The sequence below is a fragment of the Ochotona curzoniae genome, unplaced genomic scaffold, assembly GCF_017591425.1.
Source record: "Ochotona curzoniae isolate NIBS_2020 unplaced genomic scaffold, NIBS_Ocur_1.0 scaffold_2217, whole genome shotgun sequence".
Taxonomy (NCBI): domain Eukaryota; kingdom Metazoa; phylum Chordata; class Mammalia; order Lagomorpha; family Ochotonidae; genus Ochotona; species Ochotona curzoniae.
In genome coordinates, this window is record NW_024467090.1 from 741,892 (window position 1) to 764,294 (window position 22,403).

The following is a 22,403-nucleotide window of genomic DNA, read 5'->3' on the forward strand; positions in this document are numbered from 1 at the left end:
CATCTCTTCTACCACCTCGCCGTTGGAGTTTCCGTCCTGCACGGACAACTTGTCTGGCTACTTCCTGCCGTCTCTGCCGTGTGCCGAGTGCTCGCTGCTGCTGTCAGCGCCCCTGCACTGCCTGCCCTGCTTCTCAGTGGCACGTGTTCTCCGCCGGGAACCAGGGCAGCGGGCAGGCGTGTATCTCGGAGCCAACTGAGGGCTGCGTGCAGAAATAAGCCACCGCGGTTACCTTACCCGGAAGTCAGGGACTAGGACCCTGCTGGACTTCAGCCGTTTGGGTTTCCAGTGCAAAGTGCAGGGCTTTGCCTGGGCCCCAGTGCTGCAGGGCGTAGGACTGTAATGTCACAGGTGAGTCTGTGCCTGGTGCTGTGGTGTAGTGGAGAGCGCCGGCAAGGGGGAGCTGGCATCCACACAGGTGCCAGTTTAAAGCTCAGCTGCTCCGTGAGGACGGTCCAAAGTGCCTGGGCCCCTGTGCCCATGGGGGAGACCTGAGGAAGTTCCTGGTGTGCCCCTGCTTCAGCACTGCAACCATGTGGGGAGTGCATGAAAGGTGTCTGCCTCCTGTCCTCTCCAACTCTCCTTTTCAAAAACATGAAACTTAATAGAGTCTTCTGCCAGCCCTGGCTGCCTGTTTGTGTGGCCGAGGAGCAGTGCTGTCACGCCGTCCCGCCTGATTGCTGCAGAGACAGCTAAGGGTGTGGAGGTCGAGAAGGCTGTGGGTGCTATGCGACTGGGCGACAGGGGAGGGCGCTCACCAGCTCCCGTTGCCCGGGGTGCCACAGCGTGCAGAGGGCCCAGCGGCAGATGCGGGCATGGAGCCTCTGGTCGCAGCTTAACCGATTGACGGGTTTGGCTCTGTCGGAGCGCGGCAGGTGTGGGAAGCCGGCTTGGGAAGCGTTCATGAGGCGGCTGGCTTAGCGCCCTCTGCCGGCACTGCCGGGGAAGCGGTAGTGGAAAAACCGCCTATTATTTTCATAAAACGTCGTGGAAAAAAGTTTTCCTTTTTTCCAAAAATTGCACCCAGCAGGAGCGAGTCGCTCCGCCGGTGCGGGCGTGTTGTGTAGGCGTTAGCAGTACTGTCCTCACCAGGCGTTCATTGGACAGTAGCGCAACCCCAAGAAAAGGATGGTTGCAGGCGGGCGCGGGCGCGCGCGGCCTGGGGGATGCCAGTCCCAGGTAGCCTTGCGGTGACCAGTCGCGAGGCCCGCCGTCAGCCCTCCTAGCCGGTGCTCTTCGAGCCCTGGTAACTTCAGATGCGAAATCACCGACTCCTTGCGTTCTGAGGTTCGGAGATCCGCCAGACGGATGCTCGTGCTTTACCCAGAAGGCCATGCGCCGACCGCTGCACAATTTGCATACGCACGCCTTTCCAGGGGCGGGGCCAGCGGGGCGGGCCTGGCCGCTCGGCTGCTCTCGTTCCCCAGCCGGGCAGCCCCGGTAGAAGGCTGGCGCTGTTTGCTCTCGCTGAGTGCTTTCCCTCCTTGCCTGCCGAGCAGCTGTCTGGGTGTGCGCGCTCTGAGCTGCGGAGCTGGTGCGAGAGCTGCGCGGCAGGCCCTCTGACCGGCTCTGGTGCTTGTCGTTGCAGGTGGTTCTTCTGGGCATGGACATCCTGTCTGCCTTGGTGACCCGGCTGCAGGATCGGTTCAAGGCGCAGATCGGCACAGGTGAGCTGTGGTCCCCTGTCTTTTACCTGCAGGCCCACCTCCTCCTCTGACCCCCGCTCCTCCTCAGGCCCCCAGCTTTCCCTGCCAGATTCACCCGGTGACCGAGCTGGCCCAGCCCCTGTCCCGCCTTCTGCCAGCGCTTTCAGCCTCCCTTCCTTACTTTAGTGTGGACCAGCAGTAACCTTTGTGCAAACACGCAACACTCCTGTCATTTCTGTTCATTTTTCTTTTTTACGATTTGTTTATGTACTTGCAAGGCAGCACTGGAGGGAGAGGGACACACAGGCCATCCATCAGCTACTCCAGAGCCCAGGTGGATGTGGTAACTGGGCCAGTGGCTGCAGCTGGGCCTCCCCGGGGCCATCCTGCATGGCTTTCCCGGCTCTGGCCGTGCAGGACGGCAGGCGTATGTGCCCGTAGCCCTCCCTTGTGGAGAGGCCTGCATCACCGAGCCACCAGCTGGCTGTCTGTGCAGGTGGCTGCTGGCCGCACTGCTCCCACGGCATCACCTCCATCAGAGGCTGCTGTCACGGTGCGCGACAGGCGCTCCCCCACTTACTCTGAGAGTAACCCAGGTGCCATGAGTCTAGAGACAGCTTGGCTCCACAGTCTGTGCAGTTGCTTCTGACAGCTCTGCCTCTGAGTGCAGTGTGTTCTTGTCATGTGCTGGCAAGGCAGACACACAGGGACCCAAACCTGTCACCATTGGATTGACCTCCGGAGGCTTGCAGCAGTGAGGCCCGGCCTGGCCAAAGTCAGGAGCCTGAGCCAGGCGGCAGGAAGCAGCTGGGACTGGAGCTGCTGCTCCGGTGTGATGCCCGCAGTGCTGCTGCAGTGCCAACACGCCCCCTCCTCAGCTCTGTGTTAACTCTTTCCTCCCATCCTTCCGCTGCTGTGCTGGGTCAGCTTACAAGTGTATGGTGGCTGGCTGGAGGCCATGGTCAAGTGCTCGTGGTGGCTTTCCTGAGGCCTGTGCACAGCGGGAACACAGCTCCTGGGCTGGGGTTGGTCTCCACACTCCGTGACCGCTGCTGCACTTGGTCCCCACGGTCTCCAAGTGGGTTCTAATGCGCATTTCTGTTTTCAGTGCTGCCAAGTCTGATAGACAGACTGGGGGACGCTAAAGACTCTGTGAGGGAGCAGGACCAGACTCTGCTGCTAAAGATCATGGATCAAGCTGCTAACCCCCAGGTAGGTGAGAGATGTTCCCTGGGCCTGCCAGGCGGGGCTGCAGCGCATCGCGCTGTTTGGGACAATGTTCATGGCATTGCATCTGGCCCGGCAGCAGAGATCAGTAATGACAAGTCGCACAAGGCGTGTCTTGGATTACACAGGTATGGAGTGCTTGGCTCATTGCATCCACACATCCTTTTCCTCCTTTCTGGATTGATTCTCGGTCTCTCCTGGAGCCAGCCCTGGGCCCTGAGTGTCAGGGGACAGTAGGCCTGGGTGGCACAGCCTGCCCTCTTGGGTGGCACAGCCTGCCCTCTTGGGTGGCACAGCCTGCCCTCTTGGGTCATCTTGTCTAGTGTTATGGAGCAGGAGCAGAGGGCTGGGTGGCACAGCCTGCCCTCCCGGGTCACCCTGCCTGCTGTTGGGGAGCAGGGGCTGAGGGCCCGGGTGGCACAGCCTGCCCACTGTTGGTAAACAGAGGGCCTTGAGAGACAGCAGGTGGGACAGCTGTCCCATGCCGACAGCACAGGGACCTGCTGTCCTGAACCCCCTCAGCTTTCCCTCTCACGATTGCTGGGAGAGTTCAATGTAGGTGTGTAAATGAGTGTGTCTTGATGTTCCTGGGCCGGCTAAGTGGGTGGTGAGGACAGGGTTCGGTGACACCTGCTGGGGGGGGGGGGTTGCTCTCTTTTGCTGCCACCCTGTTGTGGGTGGCCTCTTCCTCAGATTTCCTTTTGTCTGCAGTACGTCTGGGACAGGATGCTCGGAGGCTTCAAACACAAGAACTTCCGCACGCGGGAAGGCATCTGTCTGTGCCTCGTAGCCACCCTTACTGCGTAAGTGCCAGGAGCCGGGGCTTCCCGGCTGAGCTCCCAGGGACTCTGCATTCAGGAGCAGCCATGCTGATGACACTCTGCAGGAACAAGTGGTCTGAGCGCCTTGGGTCCCGGCCCCTCCCCCCAGGTGGCATCTCTGTTGGCGGTGACGTAGCAGGCAGGACCATATGAAGGTACCCCTGGAGCAGAGTGGCACGAGGGTCGTGCAGGTACACTCACACACACACACACAGACACTCATACACACCCCGCAAGATACCACACACACACACACACACACACACACACACACACACACACACACACACACATATACACTCACATTCATACACAGCCCACAAGACACCACACACATGCCACACTCATACATGCACCCCGCAAGACACCACACTCACACACACTCCACACTCACACACTGACATACTCACACACTCATACATGCACGCGAAAAATACCACACTCACACACTGACACATTCACACACACTCATACATGCACCCGCAGGACACCACACTCTCACACACACACACACACACACACACACACACACACACACTCATACATGCACCCGCAGGGCACCACACACACCCACCCACACACCCCCCACACACACAGTCACCCGTAAGACACCACACTCACAGAGGCACTCATACGTACATACACATATGCTCCTACACTTAAACTCACACATGCACTTTATACTCACATATACCTGCCAGTACTCTTCAACTCTCACACACACACAGACACACACATACACATTCTCTTGTGCATACTCATGCCTGTGCCACCTGCCCCTGTGTTCTAACCCTGCAAACACTGCCTTTCTACTGCCCATTCGAGGGTGTATATACAGTGGGTCACCGTGGAGAGGGCCCTTCTCCCTCTGTGTCCTTGCAATAAGGTGGCACGTATGTTGCTGGCAGGGACAACAGTCGTCTGGGTGCCGAATGTGCTTGCATAGTTGTGTTCTGGGGCAGTCTGCACCTGCTGAGGGGCCCATGGGTGTGCAGGTTACACAAGAAGTGTTTCATTTCTTCTGGAAATCATAACCTCAGTGCCCCAGGCATTTGTAGTTGATTGCCAAGCTTGGCTACATTTGCCACTTTATCTTTACTTTCCCACCAGCCAAGTTCAAAAGCTCCCGTTCCTCCACAGCCCTAGCTGGCAGTGGTGCTCCTTGCTGCATTATTTCTTTATGTTTTAGCCATTTTATGCCATGTTTGTTGTGGTTTTAATTGGCATTTTCTTACTTGCTATCTTGAAAAAAATCTTTTGTGTGCTTATGCAATTAAAGTTTCAAATCATGTTTTCTGACTTTAACAATAATACTGTTTTTTATACGCACACATAGCGAAGAAAACAGATTACTTTCTAATTATCCTGCCTTCACACAATTGCTATTAATATCAGACTTAGGCGCCTGTAATGCTTTACACACACACACACACATTTGGGTTCCAATGTTCATATTTTGTTGTAAATTTTTTCTCTATTTCTTTTTTTAAAAAATACTTTTTTTACTTATTTGAAAGGCAGAGTTGCAGAGAGGGAGAGATAGAAGTCTTCCTTGCATGGACTGCCCAGATGAGCGCTGGAGCCAGCGCTGGGCCCGGCCCGGAGTCTGAAACTCGTGTGGCTCTCTCCTGTAGCGCAGTGGCCCGAGGACCTGGACAGTACCCTCTGCTTCCCAGGAACTGGAGGGAAATGGAGCAGCCAGATGGGAAGCTGGCACTGCCAGCGGCAGCTTAGGCCCCCTTGCCACCATGCTAGCGCTGACATGTTAGCCTTGGTGCCAGCGCATTGCAGTGCACACGGATGAAGGATTGACGACCAGCTGGCAGCTCCTTGTCATGACAGTTGCACTGTGAGGACTTCCAGCCGAGGACGCAGGGAGGGTCTCCGAGGGTCTGGCGGACAGGCAAGCCCTGTGGTCACTTGCTTCCCAGCTGGGCCTACCAGTCCCACAGAGATGGGCGAAGACCTGTCGGGGCATTCGGTGGGGTTGGCCTGCTGGGTGGGCTCTGGGCAGAGGGAGGGGATTTGCTGTAGCTTGGGGAGGTGGAGGCAGGGCAGCTGCGGGCCGTTGGCGCTCATTGACGATGACACTTTGCTTCCAGCTCTGGAGCGCAGACTCTAACACTAAGCAAGATCGTGCCGCACATATGTAACTTACTCGGAGACCCAAACAGCCAGGTGAGTGAGCTGGGAAGTCCTGGGCGGGAAACTGCTGCTTCCAGACCCTGCCGGGCGCTGGGCCTCCTGATGGGTGGCTGGGCTTCCTCCCTTGCTGCAGAGTTCCTGCCATTAGCCAGAGGCCTGGGTGAAGTTCCCAGGGGAGTAGGCCTGGCATAGCCTCTCCTGCCCGTGCATTGTCACCCAGAGCGGCCTCTGAGATGAGACCCTGCTAACCTTCGCTGCAGCTGGGAGGGGGATGGCTGGGGTGAGGGCGGCTCTTCTGGGGTGAGGGCGGCTCTCCTGGGGTGAGGGCAGCTCTCCTGGGGTGAGGACGGTCTCCTGTACTTGGCTGCGGGAGGGGCTGCCCTGGTGTTTCTCATTGAGCCTTTCAGAACTATGCGCGTGATTTATGCCAATGCCCCTTCATGTTAAAGCATGCCACTTGCTCTGGGTGAGGGCAGGAGGAGGGTGGCTGTGTGCTCTGATTCTCTCCCCAGGCCCGGGCACTAGAGCAGCCAGCTCTCTCCCAGGTCAAGGTTGCTCCTCTCACAGACCCTTCTTAGGACCTGAGCCTGAGGAGACCAGTTAGCAGCATACTGCAGGACCGGTTGCTCAGCCTGGGGTTGGGCTCTGAGAGGGTTGCTGCATCCAGAGGAACTGCCTGCAGTCAGCTGCCCGACCTTGGCAGTCGGCAGCCTGACCGTGGCTCCGTGGCTTCCTCCTGGCTTCCTGCAGGCCCCGCACTGGCCCCTCCTGCCCTGGGGCTGGGGCTCGTGCTGTCCGCCCATCCTTCCTCCTGGCTTCCCGCAGGCCCCGCACTGGCCCCGCACTGGCCCTCCTGCCCTGGGGCTGGGGCTCTTGTCCCTTCCCCACCCATCTCTGCATGCCCACTGCCTCTTTGCCTGTTGACTAGATCAGGCTTGCTTAAAAGCACATGGCACTGGAGTGATGCTTTTTACCTATTTTAATTAAGACCCCCCTTTCTAGTCAATGATTCATTAAAAAAGAACTCAAAACTATTTAAAAATGTTTTCAATTGCCAAACGGATGGTTTTGCCCTTTTCTCCTTTCTGGTGGCATCTGCGATGTCTTTCTTCCATCAGAGGAGTGTTGCCGGAGTCCCACTTTGGGGAGCCACTGCGCGTGCGGGTTACCTTGCAGTAGAGCTGAGCAGCCAGTGTGGCCAGCCGAGGTCACTGTGACAGACTTCAGCCAGCCACACCTGTGCCCTGGGCCTGGCAGGGGGCATGATTTTCCCCAACACACTGCTGCTGCGAGGTGACAGAAAGAGTCCCAGGAGACACAGCTGGGGACAGCAGCATGTGCTGGCATGGGTGGGGCGGCGAGCACCTGCAGTGGGGTCCTCACAGCCCCTGTGCTCCCCAGGACCTTGCTGCATGCTGTAGCTGGGCTGTGGGTGGGGGCAGGTGGTCCCTTGAGGTTGGTATTGAGCCTTCAGGCTTGTGTCTGTGGTTGGGTTGAACAGCACCCTTTGGAAGAGTGTGGAGATGGCATATCACGATGCTAGGACTGTCCCCTGATGTATCCTGACCTGGTAGCCTCTGTCTCTGCTTGCTTGGAATGTGGCAGGCTCTGCGTTATCCCAGATGGCAGAGGTTCCTAGCAGCTGCACTGCATCTTGCAGCTGCTCGGTGCTCCTTTTCTCCCCTCTGGCGCCCTCTGCTGGGAACATCCTGGCTTAGCAGCACGCTCCCAGCACTGGGCTGCTCCCCGAGGTTCCACGAAAGGGTCTGCCTTGTTGCACTCTTCCCTGATTTTCTGGCTTAGTTCTATAGATGGGGGTGACTTGCAGAATCTTTGGGGTAAAATAGAACGCATTTTTCCTCAGCAGAGGCACTTGGGCTGTGAGAGGGCTGCCCTTGGGAGCCTGGCAGAGCCGCCGGCCTGCAGCTCCACAGCGTGGTGCCGAGTGCATAGAGAACGTGCTCAGGCTCCCTGGGCCACTGCTTCTGTCTGGTGGACTCAGTGGCAGACGGACTGTGACTCGCGTGTACCTTAAAGGATGCCTATGGCATGGAGCAGGACGTGGAGGCTCTGGGCAGGGATGCTTGGGAATGCTGGAGCAGCTGAGAAATGCCTCCTGTTGCAGGGAGTCATCCAGAGCGTCAGGTCGCCTGCCAGTGGGCTCGTGTCCGTGCGGTTCTCTCACAGGCAGGAATTGTTGTCCAGCTACTGCCCCACGCACCCCCTCCTGGGACCTGCTACCTGCTGCAGAGTTCTGTCTTTGCTCTATGTGACCCAGTTGTGGGGGGGATGCTGTGAGGGTGGTGGCTGGAGTCTGAAAAGTCCCACGTGGGCACCCTCGCTGGCTGGCCGTGCTGGGGCCCCAGAGGGTGGGCAGCTGACTGCCCCCCGGTACCCCTCCCTGCGCTGAGCTCTGCCCTGGCCGTGCTGGGGCCCCAGGAGGGCCGCCAGCTGACTGCCTCCCGGTGCCCCTTCCTGCGCTGAGCTCTGCCCTGGCCGTGCTGGGGCCCCAGGAGGGCCGCCAGCTGACTGCCTCCCAGTGCCCCTCCCTGCGCCGAGCTCTGCCCTGGTTTCTTTCTGTGTAGGCAGAGCTTGTGTTGATTTCCTTGGGAAGACAGTGCCTGCACTCCAGTCAGCCACTGTGCCCACCAGCCACAGACCTGGGCAGGGTTAGTCTGGCCAGCTCCCAGGTCCTTCTCTTGCCCAGCAGGCAGCAGCTCTGTGCGGAAGGCGGAAGCAATGTGGTGTGTGCTGGAGACTGCAGCTCTGCCGGGCCTTGTCTGAATCCTGGTGTAGTGCTGTGTAGGGGAGCCCTGGCCTCCCCCCTCCCCCCGCAGTGACCCGAACTCTGGGGGCACCTAAGGAATTCCATGTAGAGGCAGTGATGGGGAGAAGCACCGCATCCCATCAGGTTTTCGCAAATTGTTTCCATGCAAACTTGCCGTCCCTGCTGGAGCTTCCAAAGGAACTCTTGTTCTGTGTCTGAGTTTCTTTAGTGAGGCCGGCCTAGAGACTCAGCTGCTGGCCGTCCTTGCAGCTCTCGGAGTCCAAGGAAACACTGTTTTAAGGCTATGGCTCTTGCTTTAAAAGATGCAAGGGATGCCAGCCATTGTCTGCGTTTTTGCAGATATGTGCTGCCAGCTGCCGTCAGCCTACAGGCTGGAGGGTGTGTTTGTGTGTGTGTGCATGGCACACATGTGCAGTTGTGTCTACCGAATGCTGACTGTTGGTGTGGCTCAAGTAGGTGCCACGGGTCATCCCACACCCAGTGTGCTCTGCAGTGGCCTTGCGGCACTCCTGCTTGTGTTCATCTAGTGGGCACACAGATCTTTGTGGGATGCACCCCAGGCACGCAGGTGGTAGCTGAGACCAAGAGGGTCCGAGTCTTTAGTTGAAGACTGGATGGTGCCTGAGTGGCCCAGCAGGCCCCTAGCTCTGCTTATTGGACTCTGAAGCTCTAAAGTGCTTAGGACTCAGCCTTCCCAAGCGGCTGAGTCATTTCGTTGTTGGTTTTCTTTTTTTAAGTGATGTATAGAGAGCAGGAGAGGTAGAGATCTTGCAGCCACTGATTCACTCCCCAAATGGCCACGATGGCTGGAGCCAGGAGCTTCTTCCAAGTCTCCTGTGTGATCGCAGGCTCCTTTCCCAGGCACATTAGCAGGGAGTTGGATCAGAAGTGGTGCAGCTGGGACTTGAATCAGTCCCATACTGGTGGATGCTTAACCTGTTACGCCATGGTGCTGGCCCCATATGGTTTGCTCTTTAGGGCGTCCACCTGAGGGGTTGCTCTCAGCTGATGTTAGCAACAGACAGGGGCAGGGAGCTACTTAGTACCGATATTGCAGACCCAGCAGCACTGACCACTTCTGCCACGAGTGTAGGCCTCGGTGGCCTTCACAGGACACCCTGTGTCCATTCCAGCTTCCGTAACAGGAAGTCGGACGAGGGCCCTGGCCTGCTCATGTTCCCAGGAGCTGCCTTCCTGGCTCACCGAAGTGGCTCCCACGGCCTCTTCCTTGTATGTGTGCAGCTCCCTGGTGTCTCTGAATGGGACACTGGTCCTCTCATTGCAGGGTCCCACTATTGGGACTTCATTTTACCTCTGCTCCTGGTTCTAAGTCAGCAACACTGGGGTCAGGGCTTGCCTGTTAGAACCTGGAGGGGAGGACTTTGAAAACTCAGTGCATAGTGCAGCAGTGTAAGTGGCAAGATGAGGTGGCCTAGGAGCCGCCTTTCCCACCAGGAGGAGGAAGAGGATGGCCGTGGGTGCCTGACCCACAGCACTTAGGTCAGAGGCCGCCTACAGAGTTCCAAACTGTGGTTCTTGCTGGTCACCCTGTTCACTCCTCACTACTGTGATTTCATTGTTAGGTAACAAATCCAGCTTGCCTCGTGAGTGAAGCAGCACCCCCCGTAGCACTTGGCCTTGCTTGTACTCTATAACAAACGTGGTTTTCCCCCAGAGAAGCAGCAGTCTGCTGGACACATGCGTAGCAGTTAGTGTTCCAGCACAGTGTGGTCTTTCTGGACCTCTGCGTGTGCACATGTTGCCACAGGGACATGGCCTGCATCCGGAGCAGGCGTACTGGTCCCTTTTTAACCGTGAGCGCTTTAGTGGGAGTCACCCCATAGCAAGGATATTTTCTCGCATGGCCACACATCATGTTATGTTTCTAGGCCCCACTCTCTGGGTTGCTGTTTGCATCTGGCCGTCCCTGCAGCCTGTGCCCGAAGCCCTGCTTTCGCGCCTTTGCCCAGGCCATCCCTTGCCTGGGACCTGGGAAAGTCCTTGCCAGCGCACCCCCAGCAGCTTCTTCCTCTTCCATGCAGCACTTCTCGGCTGCCTTGCCTGCTCCCTCCTCCAGACTGTACGAGCGCTGTCTGCTGCATCTTGCTGTGGATTCAGTGTGGAATGTATGGGCTTGCGCCCCATCTCCTTGGACTGTGAGCTGCTTAACGTGGGGCTCTGTAGCCAGCACTACCCACTTCTTTTGCCTGTGAAGTATTGATTGAACTGACTTAAACCTAGAATGTTTCAGTTTTAGTGACTCCTTTGTGTTTGTGGTACCATTTCTCAACTAGGCTTCCTGACATCTTCAGAGTGGAAACCCCTAAGGGAGGTGGGCTTTTTTACCTGCACACAGGGGTGGGACCTGCATGTTCACTGCCCCAGAGCTGAGTGTCCCACAAGGCTTTCCTGGTCACACCCGTGCGAGGGATGGTGTTCTTGGTGAGGGCCCGGTGACTTGGTTGTGAGGTGGGGTGCTGAGTGGCCTGGTGGCCCCAGCAGAAAGCTAAGTGCTGGTTCTGACACAGAGCAGCTGTAAGATCTCTTCTTTTACATCTAGGTTCGAGATGCAGCCATAAACAGCTTAGTGGAAATTTACAGACATGTAGGAGAACGTGTGAGGGCAGATCTCAGTAAAAAAGGATTGCCACAGTCCCGGTGAGTTCAGACTTTTTTCCTTTTTTTCTGCTCTTTTCCCCTCTTCTTTCTCAGTTAACATCTTGGTTTGCACTGCGTCCTTCACTATGATAATCTGACTTAAGGAATATCTGTGTTTGTGGGTCGGAGGCCGGTCACCTTTGCAGATCGCCCAGCTGGTCCTCGCCTGCTGTGCTTCCTCAGGACCGGGACTTTCTTAGCCACACCTGCCGACCCTAGAAGCACATTGGAGAGCGATTGCTGCCCACACACCCAGCTCTCTTCTGGTGTCCAGAGCTTGTATGCACACGGCGTACCGTGATGTTGGTACCTAGATGAATCTGTTGGAAGCAATGGTGTCTTTCCAGAGTGCACCGTAATGGAAATACACACATGACCCTAATTCTGGGAAACAGCTCTGAAATGTTAGTTTTCTGCTCAGTCACATCATTCTCAACACGGAGAAACCAGTGCAGGAGGGTCAGTGTGTCATCGGACCCCGAGGCAGTCCACAGTCTTCACTCAAGTTGCAGTTGGAAAGATGCAGAACCATTGGGTATTTGGGATTTCTTACTTTGAAAGGCAGAGCCACACACACACACACACACACACACACACACACACACACACACACACACAAAATCTTCCATCTGCTGATTCACTCCCCAGCTGTGTGCAAAGGCCAGGTCTGGACCAGGCTGAAGCTGGGAGCCAGGAGCCAGGAAATCCTTCCTGGTCTCCCACATGCATAGCAGAGGCACAAGTAGTGGGGCAGCTTCCACTTTCCCAGGAGCATTTGCAGGGAGCTGGATTGGAAGTGGAGCAGCTGGGACTTGAACCAGCACGCCTGTGCGATCCTGGGATTGCAGTGAAATCTTAACTTGCTAGACCACCATGCCAGCCCCAACTTACCTTATTTATTATTATTATTATTATTATTTTTTAAGATTTATTTTATTATTATTGGAAAGTCAGATATACAGAGAGGAAGATCTTCTGTCTGTTGATTCACTTCCCAAGGAGATGCAGTGGCTGGAGCTGCACCGATCCGAAGCCAGGAGCCAGGAGCCAAGAACTTCCTCTGCACGCAGGTGTAGGGTCCCAAGGCTTTGGGCCATCCACGACTGCTTTCCCAGGCTATAGGCAGGAAGCTGGATGGGAAGCAGGGCTGCCGGGATCAGAACCAGTGCCCATACGGGATTCTGGTGCATTCAAGGCAAGGGCCTTAGCCACTAGGCAGAAGATCTAGACAGAAGATCTTCCTCTCTGTATATCTGACTTTCCAATAATAATAAAATAAATCTTAAAAAAATAACCATGCTTTTTTTTTTTTTTAAGGAATGTAATGTGTGAGTTATTTAATTCTTGTGTCTCATGAACCTCAGCTTTCTGGTCTTTGACTATATTGGCGAGAATGCTTAGGAGAAGGAAGTGACAGTGCTCAGAGTCTGCAGTCTTGGAGAGTACGGAGGAGTTGAGAGGGCAGGGCCTGGAAAAAAGAGCTGGCATTGACTTTGCTGTTGCAGGCTGGCCCCACCCATGTCTTGTAGCTCCTGGTGGTTCGCAGCTGTGAACTGACAGCCTTGCAGAATTCCCATATTGCACACCGGGCTTCCTGTGTGCTGCTGGAGCTAGCAGATCAGGAGGAAGTATCTTGGTGACATTGCGCTGGAGAGGTGAGTGCAGGAGAGAGCTGATGAGGCAGGCTGCAGCTGAGGCCCTGGGCCATGGAACTGTGGACAGTCGTGTGCCCAAAGAATGGAGTGAGAGCAGGTCTCTGTGGGTCCACTGGCCCATTGGCTGGCGTGTGCTGCGTCCACTCTCCTGCAGGGTGTCTGGCACTGGGGAAGAGCAAGGTGCCTGCGGGGCCGGCGCTGCTGTCTGCAAGCAGCTCTCCTGCCCAGCGGTCCACTCTCCCCTCCTGTTGCTGGGAGAGCTCAGCCTGGCCTGTGTGACGCACTGGAGAAATTTGCTTTCCTCTACACTTCATGCCCAGGCCTCTGTCTGCTGCTTGTCGCCGGTGTCCCTCTGCTGGACACATTGCAGCTCTGTGACCATGCTGAGCCCTGTGACGCCTGGACAGCTGGGAGGTGGTCCCTGGGGTCCTGATACTAGGTGAGTTAGGTGAGCCCAGAGGCGTTGTTGCTGTGACCAGGGCTGTCCTTGAGACTGACTGACCTACCTACCTTCCTGCCCTGCCCTGCCCTTCCTCCCTTTCACAATCTCACTTATTAAAAAAAAATTTTCTTAAATATATGTAAAATGAGTAGTGTTTTCTGTACCAGCAGTGTCAGAGTACATGCAAATAACAGACTGATGAAATCATGACTCATGAAGGACTACACTATTGTAACAATATGGGGAAAATCAGCCCCGGGGGTGGGAATTCGAGGGCCGGGGACGGACCCCAGACTCTATGGAATTGTATCATAACATTCAAAAATTCAAAAATATATATATTTATATAAAATGAGTATATTTAAATTTTGAGGACTAGTGTTCCACCCTCTTCTCCTCTTCCCTATCTTCACCCTTATTATTTTTTCCAAATTATTACAATAGCATATTAATGTGCTTCACAGTGACAAGCTTAACCTTTCAGTATGTAAAGATATGATGTGGCAAGTGGAGGACGTGGGACAAGAGAAATAAGGTCACCCATAATAAAGTAAACCAAAATGGAAATCCTACTGCTGCTCTTGACTGTGGACTCTTGCTGTACCTAGCAGTGACCTCCCCGTGTGCTGATCTCATAGAGGTTGTGTTTGTGGTGTGCTGTGTATTAGTTGTCACCGATCAGAGAGAATGTATGATATTTGTCTTTTGGGGATGGCTTGTTTCACTAAAAATAATGGCTTTCAGCTGGGTCATTTTTTGCAAGTGATAACATTTCATTCTTGTTTTATGGCTGAGTAGAACTCTGCAGTTTGTGTGTATTGCATCTCTTTATCCAGTCATCAGTCAGCAGGCGCCTGGGTCGGTTCTCTATCTTCACTGTAAACAGGTTGCAGATAACTCTCCTATACAGATTTCATTCCTTTTGGATGTATCCCCGAGGATGGGATGGCTGGGTCCTATGGTAGAGCGGTTTCCAGCGTGCTGAGGAGTCCCCTTCCTGCCTGCCATAGTGTCTGTACTAGCTTATACTGCCAGCAGCGTGGCTCAGGGTACCTTACCTGCCTTACCCACATACCCGCTAGCATTGACTGTTTTGGATTTGTGTATCATGGCCAGTCTTGCTGTGGTTAGGTGGGATCTCATTGTGGTTTGGATTTTTACATTACCCTGATAGCTAAAGACCTTGAGCGTTTTTGGATATGTGTGTTAGCCACTTGGATTCCTTTTTCTTCTTTCCTTCCTCCCTACCTCCTTCTTTGATTCTTTCCTCCCTCTCTTCCTTCCAAGATTTATTTTTATTGGAAAAGCAGATTCACAGAGAGAAGGAGAGACAGAGTGAGACATTTTCCACCTGCTGGCTCACTCCCGGGTTGGCCACAGTAGTTGGAGCTGAACTGATCTGAAGCCAGGAGCCAGGTTTTCTAGGTCTCCCATGTGGGTGCAGAGGCCAAGCGCTTGAACTTTTCTGTTTTCCCAGTCCATGAACAGTGCTGGAGCAGGAGTTGACCTGCTAGGACATGAACCTGCATCCCCACGGGTTGCAGCCTCCTGGGGCAAAGCATAGTCTGCTATGCCACAGTGCCAGCCCCTGGATTTCATCTTTAGAAAAGTGCCTGTTCATGTCCTTTGCTCTTTTCTTAACTGGATTGTTTGTTCGTTTTGTTAATTGGATTGCTGTTGTTGAGTTTCTGGAGTTCTCTATGGACCCTGGATATTAGTCCTCTATCTGCTGTGTAGTTTATGATTGTTTTCTCACCTTCTGTTGGTTGTCTCGTTTGCAGTGTAGAAGCTTATTAGCTTCGTGAAATTCCTTTTGTTTATTTTGCTGTAATTCTTGTGCTTTTGCGGTCTTTTCCATGAGGTATTTGCCTACACCTATGGCTTGCAGAATGCTCCTGATGTTTTTCTCTAGTAATGCTTTTCTCTGTTAGGTTGTGGATTTAGATCCTTGATCCATTTAGAGTTGATTTTGTGTGTGTGTAAGGTAGCAGCTTTTGTTGAGGAGGCTGTCCTTCTGCCTGGATTTTGGTTCTGCTGTCAAAAGTAAGTTGGCTATAGCTGAGTGGGCTCATTTCTGGAACTTCTGTTGGGTTCCGTTGCTCTGCGTGTCTGCCCTTGCGTCAGTACAGGCTGTTCGTTACCACTGCCCTGTGGATGTCTTCAGGTCTGGTGTCTGCAGCCTTGTTTGTGTTACTTAGGATTTCTTTAGCTGTTTGGGGTCTCAGTATGAATTTCAACATCATTGTTTCAAGTTCTGAGAAAAAAGAAGTCATAGGGATTTTGACTGGAATCCCATTGTCTATAGATCATTTTTCTAATATGGACACTTGGAAGATATTGATTCTCTCAATCCATGTGCAAGGAAGAGTTTTCCATGTTTTGTTTTTATTTTGAATGTTTACATAGTTCATCAGGGTAGCAAGGATCTCGGGTTAGGGAAAAGTAGGTGTGATCATTGTTTCAAAATTTTCTACTTCCTCTTTCTGTTTCGGGGGGAAGAGAATAGAAAAGGGCATGAGCCATGCCCAGCCTCCCAACCACCACAGTACCTGGGGATGGGGAAAGGCCACCCAGGATCAACCCCGGGTCCCAGTGTGGCGCACGCTCCAAGGGTTCGGCTCAAGTGGTTTCGATATTTCTGAAGTGCTTTTGATTTTGCCAGACCAAGGATGAGGAAGCCCTTCCAATGTCCATTGGCTGGCAAAGTTGACCTTACAGTCTCCCATTTGACCAGATTTTTGCTGCCGTTGTTTGGCTGGGGTAGTTGTCTCATCTATTCTGTTCTTCCTCTGCCAAGTGTCTTCTGCAGGCCCCAATGGGCTGCCTTGTGCATCAGGACCTGCCCTTCACTGCTCCATCTTTTCCACTTATGAGGTCACCCAAGGACCTGGGGCCAGGTGGCCCCGGCCCTGCTGAATCCTTGTCCCCTAGGGCTCACAGACCTGGTATGCACCATGCCCACACTGGCATGGCTCGCCTCACCTCAGCATCCACCAGCAAGTGTTGCAGCCTGGCTCAGTCCAGCCTGCTCCTGCTCCCAGATCCTGCTGGTGGGTTATGCAGCCTAGCCCAGCCCAGCCAGCCCTTAGTCCCAGTCCTAACGTGGACTGGCTGGTGTTGCAGTCTTACCTGCCCAGCCCATCCTGCACCCCTAGTTGATTCTTGTGCTCACCTGCAGGGGCTGTATCCTGACAGAAGAGTTCCCGAAACTCCTCTGTCAGGTGTTTTTCCCGTGGTGGATCTTGCACACACTGGTGGGTGCTTGGCCCAGCTTAACTTAGTCCACCTCTTGTCCTGGCAGGTACAGTGTTGTTACTCAGCTGACCCACACCCATTCTGGTGGTTACTCTTGCAAATTACAGCTCAGCCAAACCTGGTCCACTCCCAACCACAGCTGTCACGTGGTTCAGTGGGAACTCAGCCTGTTCTATATCCATCCTGGCTCTCACAAGTACCAGTGGGTGCTGGAATCTGGCCCAGTCTGGTGCTCCCCAGACTCAGTCCACACCCATGCCTATGGAGACGGTAGTCATGTCCAGCCCAGATTACCACCACCATTCCAGCCCCAGTGCTCACGAGTGGGAACCCCAACCCAGCTGGGGCATCCCCTTTGCTCGCCAGTCGGGCCAGTTTCCAGCCACAGGTCTTGTGTGTACCCTTGAAGATTGTAGTTCCATAGGGGTCAGCCCACATACCACTCCTCAGATTCTGCCTCTTGATCTGATTCTCTCACGTGTTAGTGTCATGGGTCATCCTAGCATTACGTGTCCCCTGTTCCAAATCTCACTGGTGTGTGCTGTGATCTAACCCCACCAGGTAGGCTCCAGCCTTAGGTTTAGTGTGTGCCAGTGAGTGGTATTTGTTTGTGGTTGGTGTTAACTACCCTGGCTCAGGTCTCCCACATGTGGTGCTACTTCAGTCTGACCCTTAAAATTCCTCGCATTTCCCACTTCAGACAGGTGGGTCTCAACTCCCTGGCTTACCTGGAAATACAGTGGCCTTGTTGATGGAAATCCCTCAGTAGTTATTCCTCACCTGGACATGAACCCTTAGGTCCCCACTCGCCCCAGCCTGTGTTGTGCCCCGTAACCCTTATAAGCCCAGTCTCCAAGGCACCAGAGCACAACACTTGGCTGTCCAAAACACACCTGGTACAGGGGGCCTGGGGCCTTGCTGGGGCTAGCCTCCCCCAGGCTGTCCACACCTGTGCTGATGTAAGTTGTCCATGTTTGGAAGTCTTCTATTTCTTTCTTTAATATTTTGTAGCTCTTTTTATAGAGATCCCTCATGTCTTTGGTTAAGATTATTCCAAGATATTTAACTTCCGTTGTTGCTATTGTTAATAGGACTCATCTTTTTTTTTTTTTTTTAAAGATTTATTTTTATTATTTTTTCATTGGAAAGGCAGATATACAGAGAGGAGAGACAGAGAGGAAGGTCTTCCGTCCGATGATTCACTCCCCAAGTGAGCGCAACGGGCCGATACTACGCCAATCCGAAGCCAGGAGCCTCTTCCGGGTCTCCCACGCGGGTGCAGGTTCCCAAAGCTTTGGGCCGTCCTCGACTGCTTTCCCAGGCCACAGGCAGGGAGCTGGAAGGGAAACGGGGCTGCCAGGATTAGAACCGGCACCCAATTGGGATTCCGGGCGTGCAGGGCGAGGACCTTTAACCACTTGCGCCACCGCGCGCCGGGCCCAGGACTCATCTTACAAGTACTTTCTCAGCTGTGGAATTGTTTGTGTATACAAAGGCCACTAATTTTTTTTCTTAATTTTTAATTTTTTCTATTTTCTTTTTTTTTTAAAGATTTATTTTTATTATGTTTTTATTGGAAAGGCGGATATACAGAGAGGAGAGACAGAGAGGAAGATCTTTCATCCGATGATTCACTCCCCAAGTGAGCACAACGGCCTATACTATGCCGATCCGAAGCCAGGAGCCTCTTCCGGGTCTCCCACGTGGGTGCAGGGTCCCAAAGCTTTGGGCCGTCCTCGACTGCTTTCCCGGGCCACAGGCAGGGAGCTGGATGGGAAGCGGGGCTGCCAGGATTAGAACTGGCGCCCATATGGGATCCCGGGCATGTAAGGCGAGGACCTTAACCACTTGCGCCACTGCGCCAGGCCCTATTTTCTTTTTTTAAATATATTTTAAAATTTTTTATTTTTTGATGATTTTTACATAGTTGCCCAGGATTATTACTGCCAAATTTGGCTAGGTAGTTGATCAATTTGTTCTGTCCTCCAACCTCTGTTGTGGTACCAGGTGTCCTCTGCAGACTGCAGTGTACTGCCATGTGCTCCATGTGCATCTGGATATGCTGTCCACTGCTCCATCTAAGCCACTAGGAGGCCCAGCTCTGACCCATGCACCCCACAATCAGACCATGGAAGCTGCAATTCTCTCCATGGTTGGGGTTCTGAGTCCAGTAGTTCAATTGGGGTGATCCCCATAGAAACTTCATCTGTGGTGATCTCAGACCTGGTTCTTGTATGCGCCTGCCAATGCAGGGTCCGACATAGTCCGTTGCCCCAATCAGCTTATGCATATGCTTGTGGTTGCAATTGCTGGGTTAGTTCTGTTCCCAGCCCTGTCTTCTACACAAACCAATAGGTGTTGGACCCAGCTCAATCCTGCCCACCACACATAGGCCCTTCACGTATGCCAGTGGCAGCAGCCACCTAGTCAGAGCGAGCCATAATAACTTGCACCAGTCCTGCCCCCTGTCCTGGTTGTTGTGCTTGCCAGTATGTATGTACAGCAGACTGGTCCAGTCTGTCCCCCATCCCATCAGCTCTCATACATGTCAGTGGGCATTGAAGAAAGGCCATTGTTTTTTTTTATTCATATGTCTAAGGTAAAGGGAATATTGAGGGAGAAGCCCCACCCAGTCTCCCACCCAACCCACATCCATGGTGTGGGGCATACTCTGAGATCCTTGCTCAAGTGATTTTGATAGTTCACCAGTAATGAATCTCTGTCATTCCTGCCACTCCAGGCACGATGAGGTTGTTGAAGAATCCACTGATTGACATAGTCCATCTTAGAGTCTCCATTTGGCCAGTGTTTCGCTGCCAACATATAGCTGAGGTGGTGGATGACCTGTTCTGTCTTCTGTCTTTTCTTAGTTAGGGTTCTGAGTCTGCCATTTCAATTGGGGAGATCCCCAAAAGAAACTTTGAGGTGTTCCCAGACCAGATTCTTGTATGTACTAGCAAGTACAGGGCCTGGTACAGTCCATCATCCTAATCAGCTGATGGTTGCAATTGCTGGGTTGGTTCTGTTTCCATCCCTGTCTTCCACTGGAACCAATGGGTATTGCAGTCCAGCCTGGTTCTGCCCAGCGCACATTTGGCCCTCACACAAACCCGTGGGAGCTGCAGCCCAGTCTGAGCGACCCACATAACCCCCACCAGGCCCTCCCCTACCATGCTTTGCCAGTGTGTGTAGCAGACTAGTCCGGTCTGCCCCATATCCCATTTGGCTCTTGTACATGTAGATGGGTATTGAAGCTTAGATCTATCTAACCAGCTCCACTATCCAGCCCTCAAGTATGTTGTTGAGTGCCTCTGTGTCCTAGTTTTATTCACACCCGCCCCCATGGAATTGGTAACCCAAGGGGGAGGAGCCCACTATTTCCCTCCCAGGCCACTCCCACTCCTGGATTATGCTCTCTCCAGGTGGTTCTGTGGTTAGACTTGACAGTATCAGCCCCCAGTGCCAGCTTCTGCTGCCGCTAAGCCCCAACAACCCTCACCCAGTCTAATTACGTTTGCACCAGTAGGAATAATCAGCCAAGTCTGGCTGTTCCCTGATCAGGGCCACATGAGGCTCACAGGTGTTGTAGCCCTGCCTAGTTTGGTCTTTCCCCAACCAGGCTCACACTCTCCAGTGGGAGTATCTGTCCAGCAAGGGAACCACCCCTTATTCCCCTGCCAGCTCTGCCCCCTCCCTCCCTGGTTCTCATGTGTGCTGGTTAGGTGCTGAGGTCACATCTGGCACAGGCAACTTCACCTTGGCATTCCATGTTGTGTATTGCTTTTGTCGCAACCGAACCTGGCTCGACCCACACTCTGTTCTGGTGTTCGGATTTGCCAGTGGATGACGTGAACTTATTCAGCTTGGTCTGCCCCCAATCCATGCCAAACGTATGCCAGTGGGAAACTCCCCATGGCCTGTTCTGGGCTGTTTCCTATCATGTTTCTTGCGCTTACGTGCAGGGTCTGTGTCCTGCCAGAGGAGTTGCTCCTCCATCAGAACCAACCTAGTGCCAGAGTTCGCGCATATCAGTGGGTCCATGAGCCAGCACTACTCAGTTCACCTCCTGTCCTAGCAGGAACAGTGGCTTTTCTTAACTGGTCTTCAACCCATTCTGGTTCTTGCTGTTGGATGTTTCAGACCAGCCTCGGCTCGTCCATACCCACATATAGCTCATACATGGCTCAGTAGGGGTTGAGACCTAGCCTAGTCCATCTCACATCTGCCCTGGTTCTCCAGAACACCAGAAGGAGTTGCAGTTTGGCCCGGCTTGGTACGTCAAGTTCCAGTCCACACTTGTGCCAAGTGAGACTACAACTGTAACCCGATCAGAACGCAGCCCCCATTCCAGCTCGTGCGCCCCTTAGTGGGTACCTCCTCCCAGCTAGGGTTTCCCCTTAGCTTCCCAACCGGGCCTGTTCCCAGCCAGTGTTCAGTGTGCCAGTGGTTGCTCTGATTCAGCTTGGCACAACCTGTCACCTGTTGCGATCCCTGCCTTAGACACTGTGGCTCAGTGTCTGTGGCTCACGTAGACCAGTTGGTGCCAGAACCTAGTTGGGCATGTCCTGTGCCCCATCCTGATTTCTAATTTTACTTGTGGGCTAAGGTTTGCTCAGTACTTACTGCCCTGTGTATCCGTTCCATCGCCTTTTCATACACTGACAAGTAGTTGGAGCTACTTTGCCCAGCTTGTCCAAACCCCAGGTCTGAACCACCTGTTCACCAGTGAAAGCTATGACTCACCAGAGGAGTTTCCCAAGTTTCTCTCCTTGATCCCCTCCAGACCGAATTCTCATACATGCCACTGAGTTTTAGGCCAGTGACTGGCGTAGACTGGCCTTCCTTTTGGCCTTGCATGAGCTGGTGAACATAGCAGCCCGGTCCACCCCTCACCCTACTCAGGATGCACATTTGGGTGCTGCTGCCTTGACCTGCCTGGTCTATTGAGGGTTCCTTTACCTGTGATTGATGGTAAGTTCCTTGGTCACACCTAGCTTAGGCCATTACCACCCCTACTCTGAGTGTCTGAGTGCTACCTGGACCTGTCTTGGGTGGAACCTGTAAGATGCCATGTTGCTGCAGTTCACTGAGCCAGAAATAAGTTCACTCCCAGCTCAGTGCATGTGCAGTGCTGCCCAATAATCTTTGATTCCTTAAACAAAATGGTAGCCGATTTGGTTCTAGGAGGCGAACTGGGATGTGAAATCCATCTTGTTCCCACAATGCCTGTCTGGGTCCTGTTGCTCTTTGTCTTCTCCTGGTTTCCGCACTCTGTGTCTGGGACCTGCCACTCTGTCTCTGCTTCTGATCAAATCAAACAGACTAGCAAGATGAGCAGTTCTATGTCTGGGTTCTATATCTGGGTTTGCCTTCCAAGCTCCCAGTGAAAGTCCGTTCCCACCTTGTTGCTGGTGGAGTTCTGGCTGTTGGTGCAATTCAGATTGCCACTCGCTGAATGGTGCTGGGGTGTCAGTCACTGCAACACTACACCGTTGCGTCCACTGCTTTCCTGTGTGTGTCTGTCTCCAGGTGCACCTCTGCTGTTCTGTCCTTTCCTGTTTCCTGGAATGTGCCCTCTCTGCTTCCTAGTGGCTAATATTTCTCCATCTGTTTAAACATGTCCTTACCCTGTTCCAGCCTATATGCAGCAATCTTGCCAAGCTTGTGAGTTTCAGTGGCATCTTAGTAGAGAATTTTGGTTGTGCTATATAGAGTAGCATGTTATATGTGCACAGGGAAAGCTTGACTTCCTCTTTTCCAATTTGT

General features: G+C 53.6%; 1 protein-coding gene and 1 non-coding gene across 5 annotated transcripts in view; one reads left to right on the forward strand and one right to left on the reverse strand.

Moving 5' to 3' along the window:
- CLASP1 (cytoplasmic linker associated protein 1) overlaps positions 1 to 22,403 on the forward strand; it is a 249,987-nt gene that overhangs the window by 89,861 nt on the left and 137,723 nt on the right. For all 4 annotated transcript variants that reach the window (XM_041000184.1, XM_041000186.1, XM_041000187.1 and 1 more), the window contains exons 3-7: positions 1,589 to 1,667; positions 2,755 to 2,858; positions 3,585 to 3,676; positions 5,797 to 5,872; positions 11,188 to 11,285. In XM_041000184.1, coding sequence (XP_040856118.1) covers positions 1,589 to 1,667; positions 2,755 to 2,858; positions 3,585 to 3,676; positions 5,797 to 5,872; positions 11,188 to 11,285 — 449 coding nt within the window. The remainder of the gene's footprint in view (positions 1 to 1,588; positions 1,668 to 2,754; positions 2,859 to 3,584; positions 3,677 to 5,796; positions 5,873 to 11,187; positions 11,286 to 22,403) is intronic.
- On the reverse strand, positions 1,007 to 1,133 carry LOC121169638. Its single transcript, XR_005885902.1, has one exon. It is a non-coding gene; the product is annotated as a U4atac minor spliceosomal RNA (small nuclear RNA).